The sequence below is a fragment of the Hippichthys cyanospilos genome, chromosome 11, assembly GCF_059441005.1.
Source record: "Hippichthys cyanospilos isolate Australia breed blue-spotted pipefish chromosome 11, RoL_Hcya_1.0, whole genome shotgun sequence".
Classification (NCBI taxonomy): Eukaryota; Metazoa; Chordata; class Actinopteri; order Syngnathiformes; family Syngnathidae; genus Hippichthys; species Hippichthys cyanospilos.
This window is the reverse complement of record NC_142379.1, coordinates 7,305,801-7,323,983: the sequence shown is the minus strand read 5'-3', so window position 1 is coordinate 7,323,983 and position 18,183 is coordinate 7,305,801. Positions and strand designations below refer to the sequence as shown.

Here is an 18,183-nt window from a genome sequence, read left to right as displayed (position 1 = left end):
CCGTCTGTTAAATAGCTTTGTTGGAATTTCTAAAGTCAGATAAAAATCTCCAATGACAATGGGCAAACCGGGCATTTGGAGGATACTCGAGCAGGTCCCTCACACCCTGTCAATGCTGTGCATATCCAACCCTAAAGGTCTAAAGCTCCAGCCTTGTGTGAGCTTTTATTTTGAAGGCGACAAAGCACTTCTTCCGCAAATAGGGGCGGTCCCATCGAGACCAGTGGCGAGTACTGTACATGCGAAGTGCGAACTGCGAACTAGATGGCTCACTACGAAAACAAGCGGCTCATCATCGAATCAGGTATCAGAAAAACATTGACTTCGCACGCTTTTATTTTTTTAATATTTCCCCCGTCGATTGTTTAACATCTGAAATATTTTCCCAATCTTGCAGTCACTGCTTTTGATCCTGAACTGAAATGCGATTAGAGATTGAAGCTTTTAGCTCGCTCTGCTCAACATAAAGCTACTGTTTTCCTTTCATTTCATAATCAACTGGATGGCTCTTAACGTTCTGTTTACATGTCTAATGATAGTTCACTGCAATCGGATTGGTCAATGATCTCGCTCTCCGTGAATGATATATAATCTATTACATAATTCGTTATGCACTGCACCTATTCAAAGAATGTCTGTGTGTTTTTTACAGTTGTCGTGCTGCTCAGCTTCAAAACGTAACTTTTGAATATGGCCTCGATGGAGCGGAATGGGGGTCTGCAGAGGGGAGACTATGTTGGAGACAATTTTAGGTAAGTTTGATTTGTGTCAGAAATAATATTTCCCCACTGGTGCCAACGTGAACATTTGGTGTGTACGATACAGAGAAAAACACAATCCAAAGAAAATATATAACTATTTATTTACAATAAATCGACTGCAAAATAAGTTACTCATTCATAGACTGTGTGGTGCCTTTTCACAAAATCAAGCTTATGTCAGAAAATGAAAATTGAGAAATTGATATCATTTTAATCCCATGCTTAAATCTCTTCTAAATAATCGATAATATATGGGGGAGCTCAAAAACGCTCAAAGATTCAGCATTTTGAATTTTGCCAAATTGAAATTCTTAGTTTTGAGAATAACACGTTTAAAGTTTTGGCACATTCATCTTTCAATTGGATTACAATTCAAACCTTTTTAGCTGCTGTGAAATAAAAGTCGGGACTTTAAGGAGGATGTTTTTGTGTAAGTCCCTAAATAATTTTTTTTTATCTTCGCTAGTAACTCAAAAAACTAATGTCGCAAAGTCTGTTTTTGTGAAAATGCATTTCATGTAACATTTTTTTCCTCTTGGGCTCCATGAGAAGGGCAAAAACATTGTTTGAGCATCACAGCTTGTTATTTGTCACTTTTTTAAAATTGTAGTAAATTGTTTTGTTGTTTATTTGACAAAGTTCAGCTGCACATGCCGGTGGATCTGGCTCTTTTCATATTGTACTTCTTGTATTGTAATAATAATCACCTCACAATTTTGATAAAAGTTTACAAACTCGATTCAAGATTAGGTTGCCTGACTTTATCTCACCTAAAGCGGATTTGAAGAAATTGCAGTCATGCTGTCCTGTCTGGGAAAAGATCAGCAGCTTACAAGGGGACTTGAACTTTAAAAATGAATTCAATGTATAAACACTTCTAATTCTGCACGATTCATGAATGAGATTAAAGAGCGTTGGCAAACAATGGAGCGCTGTAGACATAGCGCCATTATAATTAAATCCTCCTTTTGTTGTTGATTTGACTCTACAAAAGGCACAAACATGTTAGAAAACTCCTGATTTGCCCTTTTCCTTACAATCAAGAATAATTCCACTCCACATTTGGATTTTTGTGGCAATTGGCTTCATAATACAATGGTTGCATTCACTACTTGTTTCTGTGGCACTCTTCCAAGAAGACAGCTGACATTGCTCACATCAACACCAATATTATCACCCAACTAATGAGTAATCCTGCAGTTATAATCTCGTGGATGCCGCGTTGTCATTTGGATGGAAAATCTGTCCATCAAGTGGCAACCGTGCATAATACCTTACTTACGCTTTGATGCGGCAACACCTAATGAATGTGGAGGAATAATAGAATGTCTGATCGCAAGATGGTATCAAGAAGACGTGCACATGGTCATTCATTCATAACCCGTTCATTGCCAAAGACGTATTTTCACGTTTTTTCAGACATTTAATTACAGGTACTTCTAAACATATGCTTTCAAGTCAAAGTACTGAAGTAATCGATTAGTTTGGCGATGAAGTACTAAAGTAATTGATTACTTTGGGAAATATCAACTAAAACGGGTTCACAAACATTTTGGAGTAAGAGACCCATTTTAGAAAGCAAAATTTCCAAGGACCCCATTGCAAATGTTTGCGGGAACAAAACAACAACAAACAATCGTTTAAGCCGTGCACTTTTTATTCAGCAACGGATTCAAATTGACCACAAGTATATTTGTTACTTTTCAGCTGTACTCAAGTTGAGAAAATTAAATTGCAAATTGCACACCTCCTTATTCCAAACCCAGTCAATTTCTCCCCAAACAGATTGCTGCCAATCATTTAGTTAAAAACAGCATTATAAAACAAAATCCTGCTTTAGCTTTGCTGGTTTCATTGCCTCGTTAGCAAGCATATTGACAAGTTTCAAAATCGTTACATTTTTAAACATATATGAAACTGTTCAAATTGATTGCATTATTGAAGAGTCTTGCATACTTTCACAATTTAATATAAAATGAAATTAACACAAATATGTATTAGTATTACTACTACTACCAGTATTATAATTCAGAAAAGCAATCTATTTTTGTACATTCTGATTTACTCTGTTTTTATGTAAAATGTTTTTAGGTTACTGGGACAGATGACCGACTTTTAATTACTTACTTAAAAGAGGAACATTGATTTGACATATGTATACAGTATATGTATTGTCTTGTATATAAAAGTAACCCTGATCTGAATTAACTATGTGAGGATGTGATAGTATCACTGTGCAAAACTCTTCATTTTATGAGTTTGTTCTCTGAAGGCATTTCTTTGAATGCCACAGTAAAATTGACTTCCTTTTAAGGATGTCATTTTTTTCCCCCTTCAAATTTGTCCCCAGGCTCCATATAGTAACATGGAATGTAGCCACAGCTGATCCCCCAGATGACTTTAGTTCACTTCTCCATTTTGATTCTCCGGAGGATGTGGACCTCTACGTCATTGGGTAAGCTATTTTGCTCGTGTTATCCTTCCGTTGCTTAACAATTCTCTTTATGTTTCACGTCCTGAATTTTACTAGTGGGGCTGTAGCTATTTCCTTGCGTGTGCTTCTGAGGATGGATAAAATGATTTCAAATGAATGTTGACGTAAGCCTGCAGGAGGTGTACTCTGGGCCGCTGAGATTCATGTCGGATGTTGTATTTGATGACCCTTGGAGCTACGGGCTTATGACCGCTTTAGCACCAAGGCAGTATGTGAAGGTACACACACGTTTCTATGGAAATCTGTGCTACAGCATTTGCTCGTTATGAGACATTTATTCTATGTGTAAATTCATTTCAGGTGTCCTCTATCAGAATGCAAGGTCTACTGCTACTCCTCTTCTCCAAACTCAAGCATCTTCCTTTCATTCGAGACATCCAGGCCACATACACTCGCACTGGCATCTTTGGATATTGGGTAAATTGGGACTTACTTCATGAGCGTCTGTAAATGAAATGCCAAAATCACAATTCAGAAATTTGCCCTAATCTTGAAGTGTTACAGTTAAATCTGGTATGCTTAAAATAACCTGTTTGGAACTAATATACTACAAAACATTCAAGGCTACAGTATACTGTTGATGTCTAATGTTGTAACTAGGGCTGGGGAATAAATAGAATTACAGGGATTCCTTGCTACTTATCGTGCATCGCAGATTTTTTATTTATTTTTTTTTCATGAAAAAAAAAAAAAAGCTAAATTCCAGAGTGACGTGCTGTGAAGGTTAACTGTATTCAGTCTTAATTAACTGTAGTGTTGTCCCTTCCCGTTCCCATTCATTTGGCTTTAGTTTCACGGAGAGCCGCGGTTATATTAGTAGACTAATTAGAATGAAGCTTGTAGCTGACCAAACATGATAAGAATCAAGAGTTTATACTTGAAATTCCAATCTATAACTAAAAAAATGTAGGTAACAGATTGACAACGCTTCCTTTTGTGGCCACCGCTGTCTTGCTTTGCTCCTCCTTTCGTCTTACTTCGCGGCTTATGAGTTTCATTAGGAAGCTCCACTCTTGGGAACTCCTACAAGGCACCATTTATTGTAATTCGATGAATTCATCGTTCTAAGAATTGAAGATTTGTAGCATTAGCTAAATCGTACATTTGATGTTTCTCAAAAGAGCCAGAATGCTGCACGAGCGGTTTACGAGCCATATTTCCAATAGTTAGTAACTACTTAACTTATCTAGTGCCTTCCATTTTGTGATCCTCTTGAAAATAAATGAACAAATAAATGGATAAATACAAACGGCAGTTCTACAACGCCTTTGGGGTTGTGTTAATTGTGACATAAGCCAGTTACTGTGCGCACAAGCTGTTAAGTTTACATTTAAACTGATTTAAAATAAATATATGTTATCACTGCCTAAATATTTTCCACTTTATTTATTTTTTTAATAAATCAAACTTTTAAATATTTTTTGGGGGGCTCATTACTTCAATGTATACAAAATAAAATCATCCAAAATGGTTGGTGCTAAAGATTTTTTTTTTTTTTTTGTCATAGCGCCCACCACCCTCCAATAGATAATTATGGTTTACTATGTATTTTTTGTAATGGCCAAAAGCACACACAGCATTTCTCACAATTTACATCAACACTTTGATTACTTAACTTTGTCCATTTGTGACACAGTATTTCTTCTTTCGTGTGTCTTAGGGTAACAAAGGTGGCGTTTCCATCCGCCTGTCTCTTTACGGCCACATGATCTGTTTCCTCAACTGTCACCTTGCCGCGCATATGAAAAACGCCTCCGAGCGAGTGCTCGAATTTGAGTACATTATGGACACGCAGACCTTCAGCTGCGAAAAGGCCGAGAGAATACTTGATCACAGGTGAGTGCATACCGCGGAACTTCCAAAGTATTTATTTATTTATTTAAGGCTTATTTCAAGCCTTGTAATGATGATGGAAAATATTTTGAGGAAACATCTGGTTTCAGAAGTGTACCAAACCGGTAGATCTTTGCATTAATCACAACTTCTCGGTTTCGTAATGCTTGACGACACCTGGTCTGAAAGCTGTGTGACATCTATCTCTGGTAACGTAATACTTAATTAAGGCATTCAGCTATTAATCAAAAGACCTTTACTCATGTAATTAGTAACTATAAATACTTTTTTTTTTTTTTTTTAATGAGACAGTCTTATTTAGCCAATGCTTTCACCATTTTAAAGTCATTTTCCTCCACATCATTCTCGCAGTATTTCAGCCAAGGGATGGCACACTCCTGGTGGGTGAAATTTCAGCTCCCTGGTCACTTTTTTCAAGGCTTTAATACTAATACTTTACCTAATTTAATTGGATAGCTAATCCGGTTTTCATACCTTTAAAACCACATTTTTCCACTCGCCGTCATGTTAAAAACACAGTTTGCAACTTGGTGTGACAGAAAATGTCATCAGTTGTGCTCAAGGCTTGAGTAACGACCAATCTCAGCTCACCTATTGGTCACATGACCTCCACAAACTGAGCTGTGTTTGTTACTTGAGCCTTCAGCACATGTGATGTCATTTTCAGTCACAGCAACTTGCAAAATGTATTTTTAACAGTTGCGCTTACAAAATAATTCAGATTAACTAATTTAGCACCAGTATTTTTGTAACCTTGAAACTTACACTTGGAAAAAAAATGAAAACAAATATTATCGATAACTACCTGGAATTGAATGTCTGGAGTCTTAAAAAGCATGAAAATACGTCTTTGGGAATGAATGAGTTGATTATAGGGAAAATAATATCTTTTTACTGCTGAAAAGGTGCAAAAAAAAAAAAAAGCGACGGCGGGGACGTTTCACAGTTTTGAATTTAAATGTACACCAACATTATTCCCCTCTCGTCTCTTTCTTCAAGGCTAGTTTTCTGGATCGGAGATCTCAACTTCCGAATTCAGGACCACGGATTGCACTTTGTCCGAACGTGCGTCGGCGATCAAAACTACAGCTTGTTGTGGAGCAAAGACCAGGTTGGCAGATTTAACAAACGCGGATCATATTAGTCACGGTTTAATCTTGTCTTTAGCGTGGGACGGTCACGGAATGTTTTGTACCGTTATGTTTTCAGCTGATCATGATGAAGCAAAAAGAGAAGTTACTGCAAGAGTTTGAGGAAGGCGCCCTCGACTTTCAGCCCACGTACAAGTTTGACAAAAACACCAATACATATGACAGCAGGTTAGTTCAAATAACTCATTGCCGCACTTTTGAAAGCGCCTTTTTTTTTTTTGTATTTGTGCTCCTACAATAATGGTTTGTACATGTGATCTGCTCTTCTTGTTACCTTCACAGGCGCTACAGGACATGGTTTGCCTTTAAGTAAGATTTTTACGTCCACAAAAAAGTATCTCCAACTGCACTTTTTTTGTGGTTGTAAACTCTATTTGATTAACAACGTGATAATAGACACACATTTATTCTAACCGCTAACTAACAAATTAAAAATCAAGTAGAACTAACATTCAAGTTAGGATAACTTAGGTTTTTACAGAAAGATGTGTAAAATCTAAAACGTTAATTGTTTTCATTAAATGTGACCCGCTCTGGCAGAAGGGTCTGCATGTCGTTGGAGAAAGACTCTTAAAAATGACAAATTTAAATCTCCTTAACTCATTCAGTCCCAAAGACGTGTTTTTATGTTTTTTAAAGAGTCCAGATTTTAAGTCGATGTTAGGCATTTATTTATATATTTTTTTTGCCTGAAGGGGTCTAAAAATGGCTGGTATTAAATAAGGATGAATTATTTGAGGGACTAAAGTCACCAATTGCTCAAATATTTAAAAGCTAAAGTAAGCTATTACATTATGAACATAAAACATTTTCAAGTATTTCACCAAAACATAGCTTCTAATAACCTAAATTAGAGAAGTAATTTCCAAGGTAATGGACAACTCTTGGGAATTAAATACTAAAGTAATCATTTACTTTAGGTTATTAAGTTTTGAAATAATCAATTATTTTAGATTAGATACCTTACTAGGTACTTTAGGTAAGTACTAAATTAAAAAAAATACTAGACACTTTGGTACCTAATCATATAGTTTATACACTAATCAATATCACCTACCTATAAAAGTATTTGACCACTTTATTACACATGTACATAAAATTACTTTATTAGTACTTAATTTCTTAATTCAGCCGCCATTTTTAGATCCTCCTTTAGCCAAACACGAAACAAAAAAATATAGTTTAATTACCTGGGATTGAATGTATTTGTTAAAAAAAAAAGGTTAAAATACATACTGGGGATTGAATGAGTTAAAAGTCAAACTTTTCGTAAAACTTGAAAATACTGGGTTAGTATATGATACAGATTGTGATAATGCGTTTTTATCCAACTAGCTAGCTAACGTATTCCGATAATGCTGCCAACAAATAAGCCATAGGTTTATATTGTCCGTCATACGACAATTTCGTCTTACGATTCCAAGTCCGGAACGGATTAATTTCGTTTGGCGGGGGTCCACTGTGCTTCATTGAGTCTTCTTCTGGCTCCCTTGTTTATCGAAACATTGCCCTCTGGTGGCTAGTAAAAAAACAAAAAAACAAAAAACAAAACAGATAAAGCGTGAGAAAAAATAGCGGCGTACCATCCGAAATTTATGGTAGTTTTGAAGAGATTGTGCCCATTGGTCAGTTTGTGAAAGCCAACCTGGAAATTTCGTTTCTTTTGTATAAAACAATCCAGAAAGTTGTGTCAAATTGACTCAAATCTGGGTTGTGTTTTTGACCCATAAAGGGTTATTTTTTTGACCCAACTGTTTATAGAGCGTATAAGTGAGGTGTGAATGAGCCGCAATGCTTTTTGTCCATCATTTATCCTCATTGCTCTAATATGTGTTTACTAAGTCAACATTGTAAGAGCGCAAGAGCGTAAGAGCACAGCGAAAGCAAAAATGCTCAATTCTAATGTGAAATATTTGAATTAAAAGGCCATACTCTCTGTTCTCTCTCATACCCGCTAATCAGCAGTAAGAAGCGCAAACCCGCCTGGACGGATAGAATTCTGTGGCGCCTCAGACGCGAAGCCCCGCACAGTGACAAGCAAGACAAAGACGGTGATAAACCGGATGAAAATGATGTCAAGCCGCCAGAAGCTGAACAATACCCTTTGGAAATCAGACAGGACTTATACACCAGCAACATGGAGTACAGTATCAGTGACCACAAACCTGTCACTGGGATCTTTACACTCAAGGTGACAAGAGTATTTTCCTATATATGAAAGACATACATGAGTATAGTAAAACTTCCACTACAGTGTCAATCAATCCTTCCAAGCACTTTTTACATCTCTATTTGATCCCCTCATATTATGTAATACTGGAGACTAATTATTTGTGTCTCTTGGTGGTAGTATTCGTACTGTATTCTCAACCAGGCTTTGTACTATCGTTTACTCGTACTATAAATGCGTGCACGACTAGTGTGCACAAGAATTCCGAATAACGGCACATTGGGTCACAAATCACAATGATCAGCTGGCGCAAACCAGTCAAAATTGAGGTGATTTTGCAGTCTTTTTATGATTTTATCCTTTAGTTGATCTCACTAGAAATGTTACATATTCATAATTTAAACTTCTGTTTACTTTATTTCTTTAGCTGAAGAAAATGTACACAACTCCGCTGGTGCACCTGCAGGCCGAAGGTGAATGGAGCGCGGACATTGACGCCACGCTGCTTTACAGCCCGCTGCGGCCGTTCCCTTCCAGTACATGGGACTGGATTGGACTGTATAAGGTCAGCTGTACAAACAAATTGTCCTCTCCTCGCTTCATCTACTAATTCAAAGTATTCTTGATTTTGTCCATGAAATCCAGGTTGGATTTACTAGCGCGACAGATTACATCACATACACATGGGTCAAAGATGACGAAGTTTCCGTCGATGAAGACGCCGTTAAGGTAGTAAAATAGCGGATTGGGAAAATTGCGAGACAAATATGGTATCTGTTTTTTTAGGTTTATGTGAGTAAAGAGGAGATCCCTGTGCAAGGGGGCGAGTGTTTGCTGGGTTACTATTGTAATACGCTGCAGTGCCTTATTGGAATCAGTCAACCGTTCAAGGTGAGCGTCGTGAAACTTGTTTGCATCGTTCGCCTCGCTTTAATGCATTGATAGCTTTACATTCTGCCTCTGCTATATATCCGTTTTCCAAGCATGTTTATTTTTACAGTTTCTAAACCATTTAAGCTTTTCCATCCCCAGCGTATTCCTACCAATGCCCAAAATTCCCACTTAACAAAAATTCAGCATTTTCTCGACTAAAATACCCACAAAAAAATCTAAAATTAAAATGAATTTTTGTTTGCCTCTTTTAATATCTACGTCTTTTGACCAATTCTCACAATTTTAACTTCAAATTCTTACTGATGCCAAAAATTCCCACTTTTTTCATTTTTCTTTCCGTTTTCACTTAATAGACCTCGTCAAGTCATTTCACCTTTTACGTGCATCTTATTGCTACCAATAAAAACTTTTTTACCAAAATATCTGATTTTTCATTTGGGAAAAAATACACTTTTTTTTTTTCAAAATTCTGATTTTCTTTCCCTTTTATTTTCAACATTTTTTTTCATTTAAAATTCTAAACTGTTAAGAATATCATTACTGATACCGAAAACTCACAACTGCCAAAACCCCAACATTTTTCTTATTAAAATACCCAGAAAAAAACAAAGATAAACATTTTATTCCTTTCTGCTGTAATTTTTACATTTTTTTAAACCAATTTAAGCCATCCCAACTTTAAAATGTTCATCTTTTCCCCACCAATGGGAAAAATAACTCAAAAATTGTCACAAAAATTTACATATCGAGATCTCTTTTGAAATCTTTTTTTTTTTTAATTTGTGAAGCTTTGAGACCTTGTGGTGACTAAAGCCTACATATATCAATTAATTTAACTTGACCTAACGCACAGCTATTGTTCTATGCAGTTTTACTGTTGACTGTTTCCCAAAAAGAACACCAGGGGTCGCAGTTTTTCCGTTGCATGTGTGTTTTACTGCATCAATTGCTGACTAGAAATCGTGTGCCATCATGCAGTTAAAGTCACGTTTTTTGGCAGCTTCGCGAGGTGTGCGGCAGGTACAACATTTAAGAGGTGCCTCTGTCTTGCAGGTCCATGAGTCTAAGGTGATCATCGAGGAGGGTTTACTGCATGAGAAAATCAACAGTCTGGATCAAATTGTAGCCGCTGAGAACATTCCGAACTGAAATATCACATTTTGGTCTGGTTTAACAAAACCAAACAAAGCTTTTAAAAACCCGTTCAAATGTTTCTTTCTCACAGTGTTACAATGCGCCACTACTCCCTCTCTGATACTACCATATCCAGCAGCAGCAATTGGTAAACTGTGTCTACTGTGTGTTGGATTGCATCATTAATTACTGATGATGCAATGCCTTGATGTAATACTGTGTTTAGGTCATGAAAGGTGCAAAAGAATACATCAGATGATAAATTAAACAGATTGTTTTAAGGTAGTCCGCTAAGTTCAATGAGTCACTTACCTCGAGGGTAAAACTGGCGCGCTTGTGCACATTTTCTTTGCTTCCACAGTAAAAACAGGTCGGTACTTAAGATCATCTATGAGCATACATGCTAATTAGTGCTTAGGTGTAAAGAATGATAGTTTTTGATATGACCGCAGATTATTTTATTAATGATTGCACATTCATTCAACTGCATATTTATAGTTTGTATATCATTCAGTATTAATAGGAATTCATTGTGTACTGTACTGTATATAGAATGCTCTGACTGCTGTAATCTGTAAATTGGATAAACACCCTTGCTCACTGTTTTTTTATCATGGAAATTGTTTAAAAAGGGTTCATGTTGAACCGCATTGCTGTGAATGTGCTGCTGCTGGAAGAGTTAGTTGTTTCCTTTAATTAACCTCACATATTCCTGTTGGACTTGAAAAATGATTTTTTTTTTTACAGTATGTACAAAAATGCTCAGCTAAAGTGACTTTTTAAAGTTGGCATAGCATGTTGAGTTATAGGCAATATACATTTCATGCACAGTGATTTTTTTTTTTTGTTTCTGAAGTATAACATTTAGTTTGCTCAAAAATGCAAACTTTTTTTTTCCAGAAACTGCTTTTTAAAGTGTGCTTATTCTCTCACTATTTTAACAAAATGTCCCTCGCTGCCCCCCTCCCCCGATTTATTTTGCAAATGAGATATTTTACATAGTTTTAATCTAGTTTCTTCTGCACATTAAAGTTGTTTAAGTCTTGCTGGAACCCCGGCAGCAAAACATTTGATTTACAGCATTTTTTAAACTACATTAAGTAATGTATTGTGATGTACAAGGAGGAACAAAACATCACTAGCTTTGAAAATGCAAATATTAAAAGTGATAATATTATGTTTTGTGTTATCTTTTTGACTAACAAGTAACCTTTTTTTTTGTTAAATCATCAAGAGTCGCATTACAAATGGTTGGGGGCCTCCTTGGCTGTTTGTTAACTGTTGCCATAGCAACCCTGTATTTCGGTCGCTTCTGCAATAAGCATTTAAATTGTTTCCCTGCAGCAACGAGGTGATAAGGTATGGTAAAAACGAGTTTATGTTGCGTATTATACATTATTGCTTGTTAATCTTGCAGTTCGTCTTAATGATAGACCAAAAAAATGAGAAAGTTTGCTTTTCAATCGATAGCAAGTGCTGCGTTCAAGTAAACTCGAATGTCAGGCAAGATTAGACCAGCCACGAAGCGTTTAAAGTCGAATCGCCGTTGACGTTTAATTTAAGTCGTTGTTCTTGTTCAATAGTTTCAGAAGAAACGCTACTTACTCCACGGTTTCTTTCCAGCATATGTGCAAACACGTCCACGAGCTCAACCCCTGACATCAACTCGTATAATCACGTCAGAACTACGATTAGTTGCTTAAAGTTCTCTAGCATTTCACTGTTCAAACGCATTGAATTAAATTTCAGTTCTGTATACCTTTCCCAAGTCATTGAATAAGATGAAGTTATCGATTAATCATATTACGTTTTCAATCGACCATTTTACATAAAATACAGTATATTGTATGTGACTCAAATAAATACAGTTTTTTTATTAAGACTCTCGGTTACCTTTTTGTTTTTTTTAATTTGGAGCGGACAACTGTCACGTGCTTCTGGTTAACGACTTAATCTTAATTGTACAATAATTATAACGCCATGCTGCTTACTCATTGGCTAATGCTGCAGATGCTGATGTCCCCTGGTTTCCATTCAGAATTTAACTATGATATCTGTCATCACACGAAGGCAATTCACCACACAAGTCTGGCACACTTTTTTTTGTCGTGGTTAGTGCCCTACAACGTTTGCTGAATAATGTCTACTCGGGGAAAGAGTATCCAGCTGAGCGGCGGATCAACTCTCGAGAGTATAAATGTCATACGGAACCACTCCAAGCTCTTTCGAGGAGAATGCACGAGATTGATTGAAGATTGCAGCAAATCTTGCAAGCGCCTGGAGGACGATGACACCGAGAGGCTGGGTAAGCAGCGCGGTACGAAAGGACCTCACGGATTCGTTTACGAGGCCTAACTTGCTTCTGCGCAGATCATCGTGTTCGAGATATTAAGTTTGTGAAGAAGGAGTTGGAGCAGAAGTTGGAGGAGAATGTTTTGGAGACTGATCAGCTTGTTTCACTGGAGAACAGAGTGATGAAAGCCATAGAGTCTTGCAAGGCGCCTCTCAAAGTCACTCTTCGCTGTATTGATGAGAGGTGAGTCCAATGAAAGCTGCATGTCACATTTAAAGAGCAGAGAAAACGAACTTTCGATTGTTATTTTTGTTTTGTTTTTATCAGGCATTCCTCAACCCATTTTTTTTTCCTTTGGTTGACTCCTTTCAAGTTTTAGGGAAACGTATGCAACAAATTCAAAATGAGAGCATATTTGCAAGGGGGAAAAAAAGTAATCTGTTTGAACTAAATATCTCTTCTTACTGTACTTAATTTAATATGATATGCAAATGATTCTTTTCTGCATTTTGTTTACATTGCCCCAACTTTATGAGAATCGTCTTTGTGTGTTTAATTTACGCGTCAAAATGTTCAACCAAACCACGTATTTTTATCCAATGATAGTCTGTTAGCTTAATACTAACATAGTGCATCTCAATATTTTGCCAGGACCCTCTAGGAAAGAGAAAACCTTTCACCCCCCCCCCCCCCCCCCCCCACCGGATGCGCTGACTATATAGACTATATATACTATATATATACTATATATACTATAAGATTATTATCTATAAAATATGTATACCTAAACCTGGACCCTTTTAACATTAACAAACGAAAGGAAACAAACTGTCAATTACTTTTTAGAGCGTTTATACAGGTTACAGCATAGTCTAAAACAGAAAAAAAAAATAATTAAGTGCAACAAAGTGCCTAAAACTAAGAAAAATGATGAAAATTCCTATTTTATTGCATATGGTAAAGGTATTTTTTTTTCAAGAAAACTTCTGATGACCATTCTTGAGTGAACACTCCCTCACATAACAATTCAGCAGTGATATTCCCAATGCATTTGCAGCGAAAACAAAAATAATAATAATAATATAGTGTGGCGATAACCAGTTTGTCACTGTTAAAGAATTATGTTACATGTCAGAAATGAAGGCAATATAGAATGGTATTAAGACCTCTGTTTAAACGGTGGAGTGCAGAAAGAAACCCCCTGAGAACGTGCATGACGAAGTATCGATGGAGCTCCTCAGGGAGGCTGACCTCGCCAAGGGAGTGATGGCCCTCATGCAGCGAGTCTTGAGGCAGATCACTGAGCAAATACGGTAAGGGTGCACTTCCAGCGTAACATGCCATCACTTCATTTCAATTCGTGAAATCACCCCGCTTTATTCCAGACTGAGCCAATCGGCCAAATTCCTACTTGAACAGGATCTTGATGGGAAATATGAAGCGCAGAACTTAGATGCCTCCTGCGCCTCAATGACTCCACATTGCCTCACCAACACACAGCAAACGTTAAACGGCAAGACGGTTTCCTCCAGGTGAATGGCCATGCTTTTTTTTCCACGCATATATACACGCACACACAAAATGCACATTTTTTACGACATACAGAAGGTATTACTATGTCGTAAAAAAGGCATATTTTTTTTTTCCAGACAGCAGCTTGGTATTTTCTCAGTCAGCATTATGATGTTGATGACACTTTAGCGCCTGCGTAACTTCCACCTCACAGCATATTTTTAGAGTTTAACAGCTTGAATGTCTTGAACGTGTAGTGAGTGAGGCAAATTTTTTGGTGTTTCCAAACTTTTGAATGGTACTTTATGTTCTTCCTACTATTAATCATTATCCTAGTATTAATCATGAATTATATTCATATGTGACTCGCAACTTTTTTCTACTTTTTTAAAATCTAAATATGTGTGTGTCACTCCATGCATGCACTAGAGTGCCCTTAAATGGACACTGTAAGATTTCAGCCGTTTTTCATTAAAAAGGAATAAATTAAATGATTATAAATTTGTAAAAATTGCAAATAAATGTGTTCTTAACAACCAACAGTATGTTTTGAATAAAATTGTAGGTCTCGTTATCATTAAATGATTACATGGGCACATGCAGCACCGGTCTAAATCTTACACATTGTCCCTTTAAGAAGACAGTCTGGCTATATTTTGGACTTAGCCGAAATTGACAGCAGAGGGCGGTATTTCACTTCTCAAATGCTTCACCACGCAATACACAACACTGGTCTTTTTAATTTTTTACTGTCATGTTCTACAACATTTTTTTAACAATATCATTGCTCCTCTAATATATATGTTTGTACACACATATCCTTGGCAGAGTTGAAATAATATTTCATCCTTTTTCAGTGTATCTGTGACACCTACACAGTGGGTGAACCATTCTGACTTCAATATCGCAAAAGCAGAGCAGCAGAGGAAAAACTCTGTGTCCCTGAGGGCCCTTGTGGAGTCTTTACTGGCACAGACTGCAGCTGATATGCAAAAGCAGTTCCTGGCGACATCAGCGGCCTTCCAGTTCAATGTCAAACGGCTCAAGACTGTCAAAAGCAAGATGGAGGATCAACTCACCAAGGTTTGTTTTAAGTTAGAAACAAATTGAACTATTTATTAAGGCGGTTAAAGTAGCGTGGTGATACACGTGTCTGTGATTTTTGCATGTTTGTTTTATTTAAAATCTCAAGTAATCCTTGAAGTTCCTTCAAGTATCCCCAGGGGTACGAATACCCCCATTTGAGAACCACTGGCCTACAGGATAAAGATTTTATTTTTTTGGTGATTGTGCACATGGTTTTGACTGTCACATGGCTGGGTGCTAGATTTTGTCAGAGTATGCCAGCCAGCAGAGAAACCGAGAAGATCTCCTGGTGGCCGTCACGGAGAATGAGCATTTCCTGAGTTTGGCTCAGGCTCGGCTGGATTTGCGTCAGCAGAGGCCCCCGAAAGAGCAATGCCATGACCTTGCGCAGACCCAGCTCCTGGCGGAAGTCGGCCATCTTACCAATCAAATCACCAAGTATGTCCAGGCGGGATGTCTTCATCACATGCGGGCCCTTAATGTTCCTGACAAAACCTTCCGCGTTCCCTCCTTTGTCAGGTTGCATGAAACAGTGGAGCAATCAGAAGAGGAGCAGAGGTCGTTGGTCCGCTGCCAGCGGGAGCTGGAATATAACATTGAGATCAAAGCCAGGCTCCTCTATGTTGACGAGGTCATCTGCGATCAACTGAGGAAGCCTATTGTTATACACAGCTTCTGAGATGCTTGATTTCAATCACCGTAGTTTAGTTTACAAATGTGGTTTGTATGTTTACAACTCTCTCTCTTGAGCCCCCCCAAAACAGATTTTAAATATAAATCAAAAGCAGTCACATTAAAAATCATGCAAGAGTTCTAGGTTTATGCGTTAATTTCGATGCGTAGATGACAACCTGGAAGCGCGTCGCGGCAATCACTAACTTGATTCACAGACTGTTACTCTAGAAGTTCTGAAATTATGTACAATTACGAATTCAGAGTGCTCAAAACGGACCTCAAAACGGAACTCATTCAACCCTGAAAGTTGTTTTTGGCATTTATGAGTTCAGAAATTTAATTCCAGGTCCTAAATACATATTTTTTGCAGTGTTTGGATAAAGGACAGTCTAAACATGGCTGGTGGATTGAGAATTAAGTAATTATTGTATCTTTAGGTATTGAAGTGCTAAAATAATCAATTACTTTATAAAGTACTAAAGTAATCAATTACTTTAGATAGAAAGTACTTAGGTAATCAATTTAGCCATTATGGTACTAATGGAATCAAATACAAAGTACCTAAAATAAGAAGTGATTAGTTTGATGCAATGTCTCTCAAATAGTGGGACGGGCCCCCTGGGGCACAAGGTGATGCGGGGGGAGGGGGGGTGCACGGATGACCCCAAGGAAAAGGCTTTGTTTTTGTCATGTGAAATATAAGTGCAATAAAATAAGACTTTCTATATGCACTTTGTTCTTTTTTTCTGTTTTGGACTAAGCTGTAATCCGTATAAACACTGTTAAAAAATAACAGTTGTTGAAAGTTTATTTATATTTTTCTTTTGTTAATGTTAAAAAGAATACAGGTTTAGAATACTTATCCAATTTTTTATAGATAGTCAGCGCATCATGTGAGGGCAGCGGCGCTAAATATTTTTTCTTGGTTTGGCAAAATATGATTGAGAAGCACAGGTTTAATGTGTAAAGTAATCGAGAAGCACAGGTTTAATGTGTAAAGTAATTGATTACTTTGGTACTTTAATCATTTAGCACCAGCCATTCTTAAGACATCCCTTTAGCTAAACACTTGAAACAAATAAAAACAATACAAACTAATTCCTGACATTGAATGAGGTCTTTGAGATCGAATGAGTTAATTTCACTGACGTTTTACAGTAAAATGCTGTCGAGCATTTATCACAGCGTCTATCATAAATCAGCTTTTAGCTAGCAGCGCTCAAATGCTCCCAAAAGCAATTGTGTCTCGGCCCATCCTTAGCCATTACTTCAGGCTTCTTTTGGTTGATATTCCGATGGGCTTGTGGTGATGAAGAGTCCTCTTCCTCCCATGTTTTCTCGGCATCCTGATTTGACTTTTCTGCTTCTTTCGCATTACTTTTATTATTAAAGGTGGTTATAGTAAATTGGCAAATCAATCAAACCTAAAAAATGTCAAGTATGCGTTTAGGTGATTTTAAAATATTTTGCAGTGCAATTTCAAGCAGATAATGAAAATGTCCACCCGTCAAGATGGTGCCTATATTTTTTAAAAGGGCTCCAAAGTTTTGTTGATGCATATCCATCTAAAAATACCCATTGTCAAATTGTTTACAACTGGCCAGACGAATAATTGTTTCATGAAAGAAACTGCAACAATAGATGTGAAAGTGAAAAGTGATGCTTTCAACTTTTTCTCAGCGCCACACAATATCGCTTTTGAAAAACAACATAACAGACCTCGAAAGTGTTTGATGCAGCACATTGAAACACATAGAAACTGTGACCGCAATATTGTATATTTTTATACTCATAATCATTTAATAACGATGTAATCATTATGCTATGATTAGAAAATTAATGGTTGAAGATCATGTTGCATATTACAAAATACGTGTTTGTTATATTTATATGGACAATAAATTGTAGTTTTTTGAACCTCATGGAAGTTGATCATTTACTTCAACCCTCATAAATGGATGACAAAGATTCCTAAGATGTCGTGATTCGCATTACTGCAGTGCTTCTCGATTATATTAAGCCAAGCCCTCGCCAGAGCAAAAAATTTATAAATATTATCTTTAAAAACTTAGTATACCCAAGCCTCTTTCGTTTTTAACATTAAGAGTTGTTGAAAGGTGCTTTTTATTGCTTTTTTCTTTTGTTAATTCTTTTTACAG

General features: G+C 36.9%; 2 protein-coding genes across 5 annotated transcripts; both read left to right on the top strand.

Moving 5' to 3' along the window:
* The first annotated feature begins 204 nt into the window (after positions 1 to 204).
* inpp5ka (inositol polyphosphate-5-phosphatase Ka) lies at positions 205 to 11,635 on the top strand. Of its 4 annotated transcripts, XM_088427227.1 has the most exons (14): positions 205 to 304; positions 653 to 752; positions 3,112 to 3,216; positions 3,365 to 3,473; positions 3,556 to 3,672; positions 4,916 to 5,091; positions 6,109 to 6,220; positions 6,319 to 6,428; positions 6,543 to 6,569; positions 8,223 to 8,451; positions 8,858 to 8,995; positions 9,076 to 9,159; positions 9,217 to 9,321; positions 10,378 to 11,635. In XM_088427227.1, exons 2-14 carry the CDS (start codon positions 691 to 693, stop codon positions 10,471 to 10,473), a joined length of 1,470 nt encoding a protein of 489 aa, XP_088283353.1. In that variant the 5' UTR covers positions 205 to 304; positions 653 to 690; the 3' UTR covers positions 10,474 to 11,635. The 4 variants fall into 4 exon arrangements, with proteins under 4 accessions (XP_088283353.1, XP_088283354.1, XP_088283355.1 ...); XM_088427228.1 differs by lacking the exon at positions 6,543 to 6,569; XM_088427229.1 differs by lacking the exon at positions 9,217 to 9,321.
* Positions 11,636 to 11,753: 118 nt separating this feature from the next.
* Positions 11,754 to 17,946, top strand: tekt1 (tektin 1). Its single transcript, XM_088427231.1, has 8 exons — positions 11,754 to 11,817; positions 12,575 to 12,763; positions 12,829 to 12,994; positions 13,942 to 14,064; positions 14,137 to 14,283; positions 15,121 to 15,346; positions 15,591 to 15,787; positions 15,869 to 17,946. The coding sequence occupies exons 2-8, from the start codon at positions 12,598 to 12,600 to the stop codon at positions 16,026 to 16,028; spliced, it is 1,185 nt and encodes a 394-aa protein (XP_088283357.1). The 5' UTR covers positions 11,754 to 11,817; positions 12,575 to 12,597; the 3' UTR covers positions 16,029 to 17,946.
* The last annotated feature ends 237 nt before the right edge of the window (positions 17,947 to 18,183 follow it).

What these genes read in the sequence shown, in the direction of transcription:
- tekt1 (XM_088427231.1), top strand. Translation starts at nt 12,598, where the DNA reads ATGTCTACTCGGGGAAAGAGTATCCAGCTGAGCGGCGGATCAACTCTC. An exon ending in GGCAAGACGGTTTCCTCCAG is followed by an intron (nt 14,284 to 15,120) that starts GTGAATGGCCAT and finishes ATCCTTTTTCAG; the next exon opens with TGTATCTGTGACACCTACAC. An exon ending in TGGAGGATCAACTCACCAAG is followed by an intron (nt 15,347 to 15,590) that starts GTTTGTTTTAAG and finishes GCTGGGTGCTAG; the next exon opens with ATTTTGTCAGAGTATGCCAG.
- inpp5ka (XM_088427227.1), top strand. Translation starts at nt 691, where the DNA reads ATGGCCTCGATGGAGCGGAATGGGGGTCTGCAGAGGGGAGACTATGTT. An exon ending in GTGGACCTCTACGTCATTGG is followed by an intron (nt 3,217 to 3,364) that starts GTAAGCTATTTT and finishes TGTTGACGTAAG; the next exon opens with CCTGCAGGAGGTGTACTCTG. An exon ending in CACCAAGGCAGTATGTGAAG is followed by an intron (nt 3,474 to 3,555) that starts GTACACACACGT and finishes AATTCATTTCAG; the next exon opens with GTGTCCTCTATCAGAATGCA.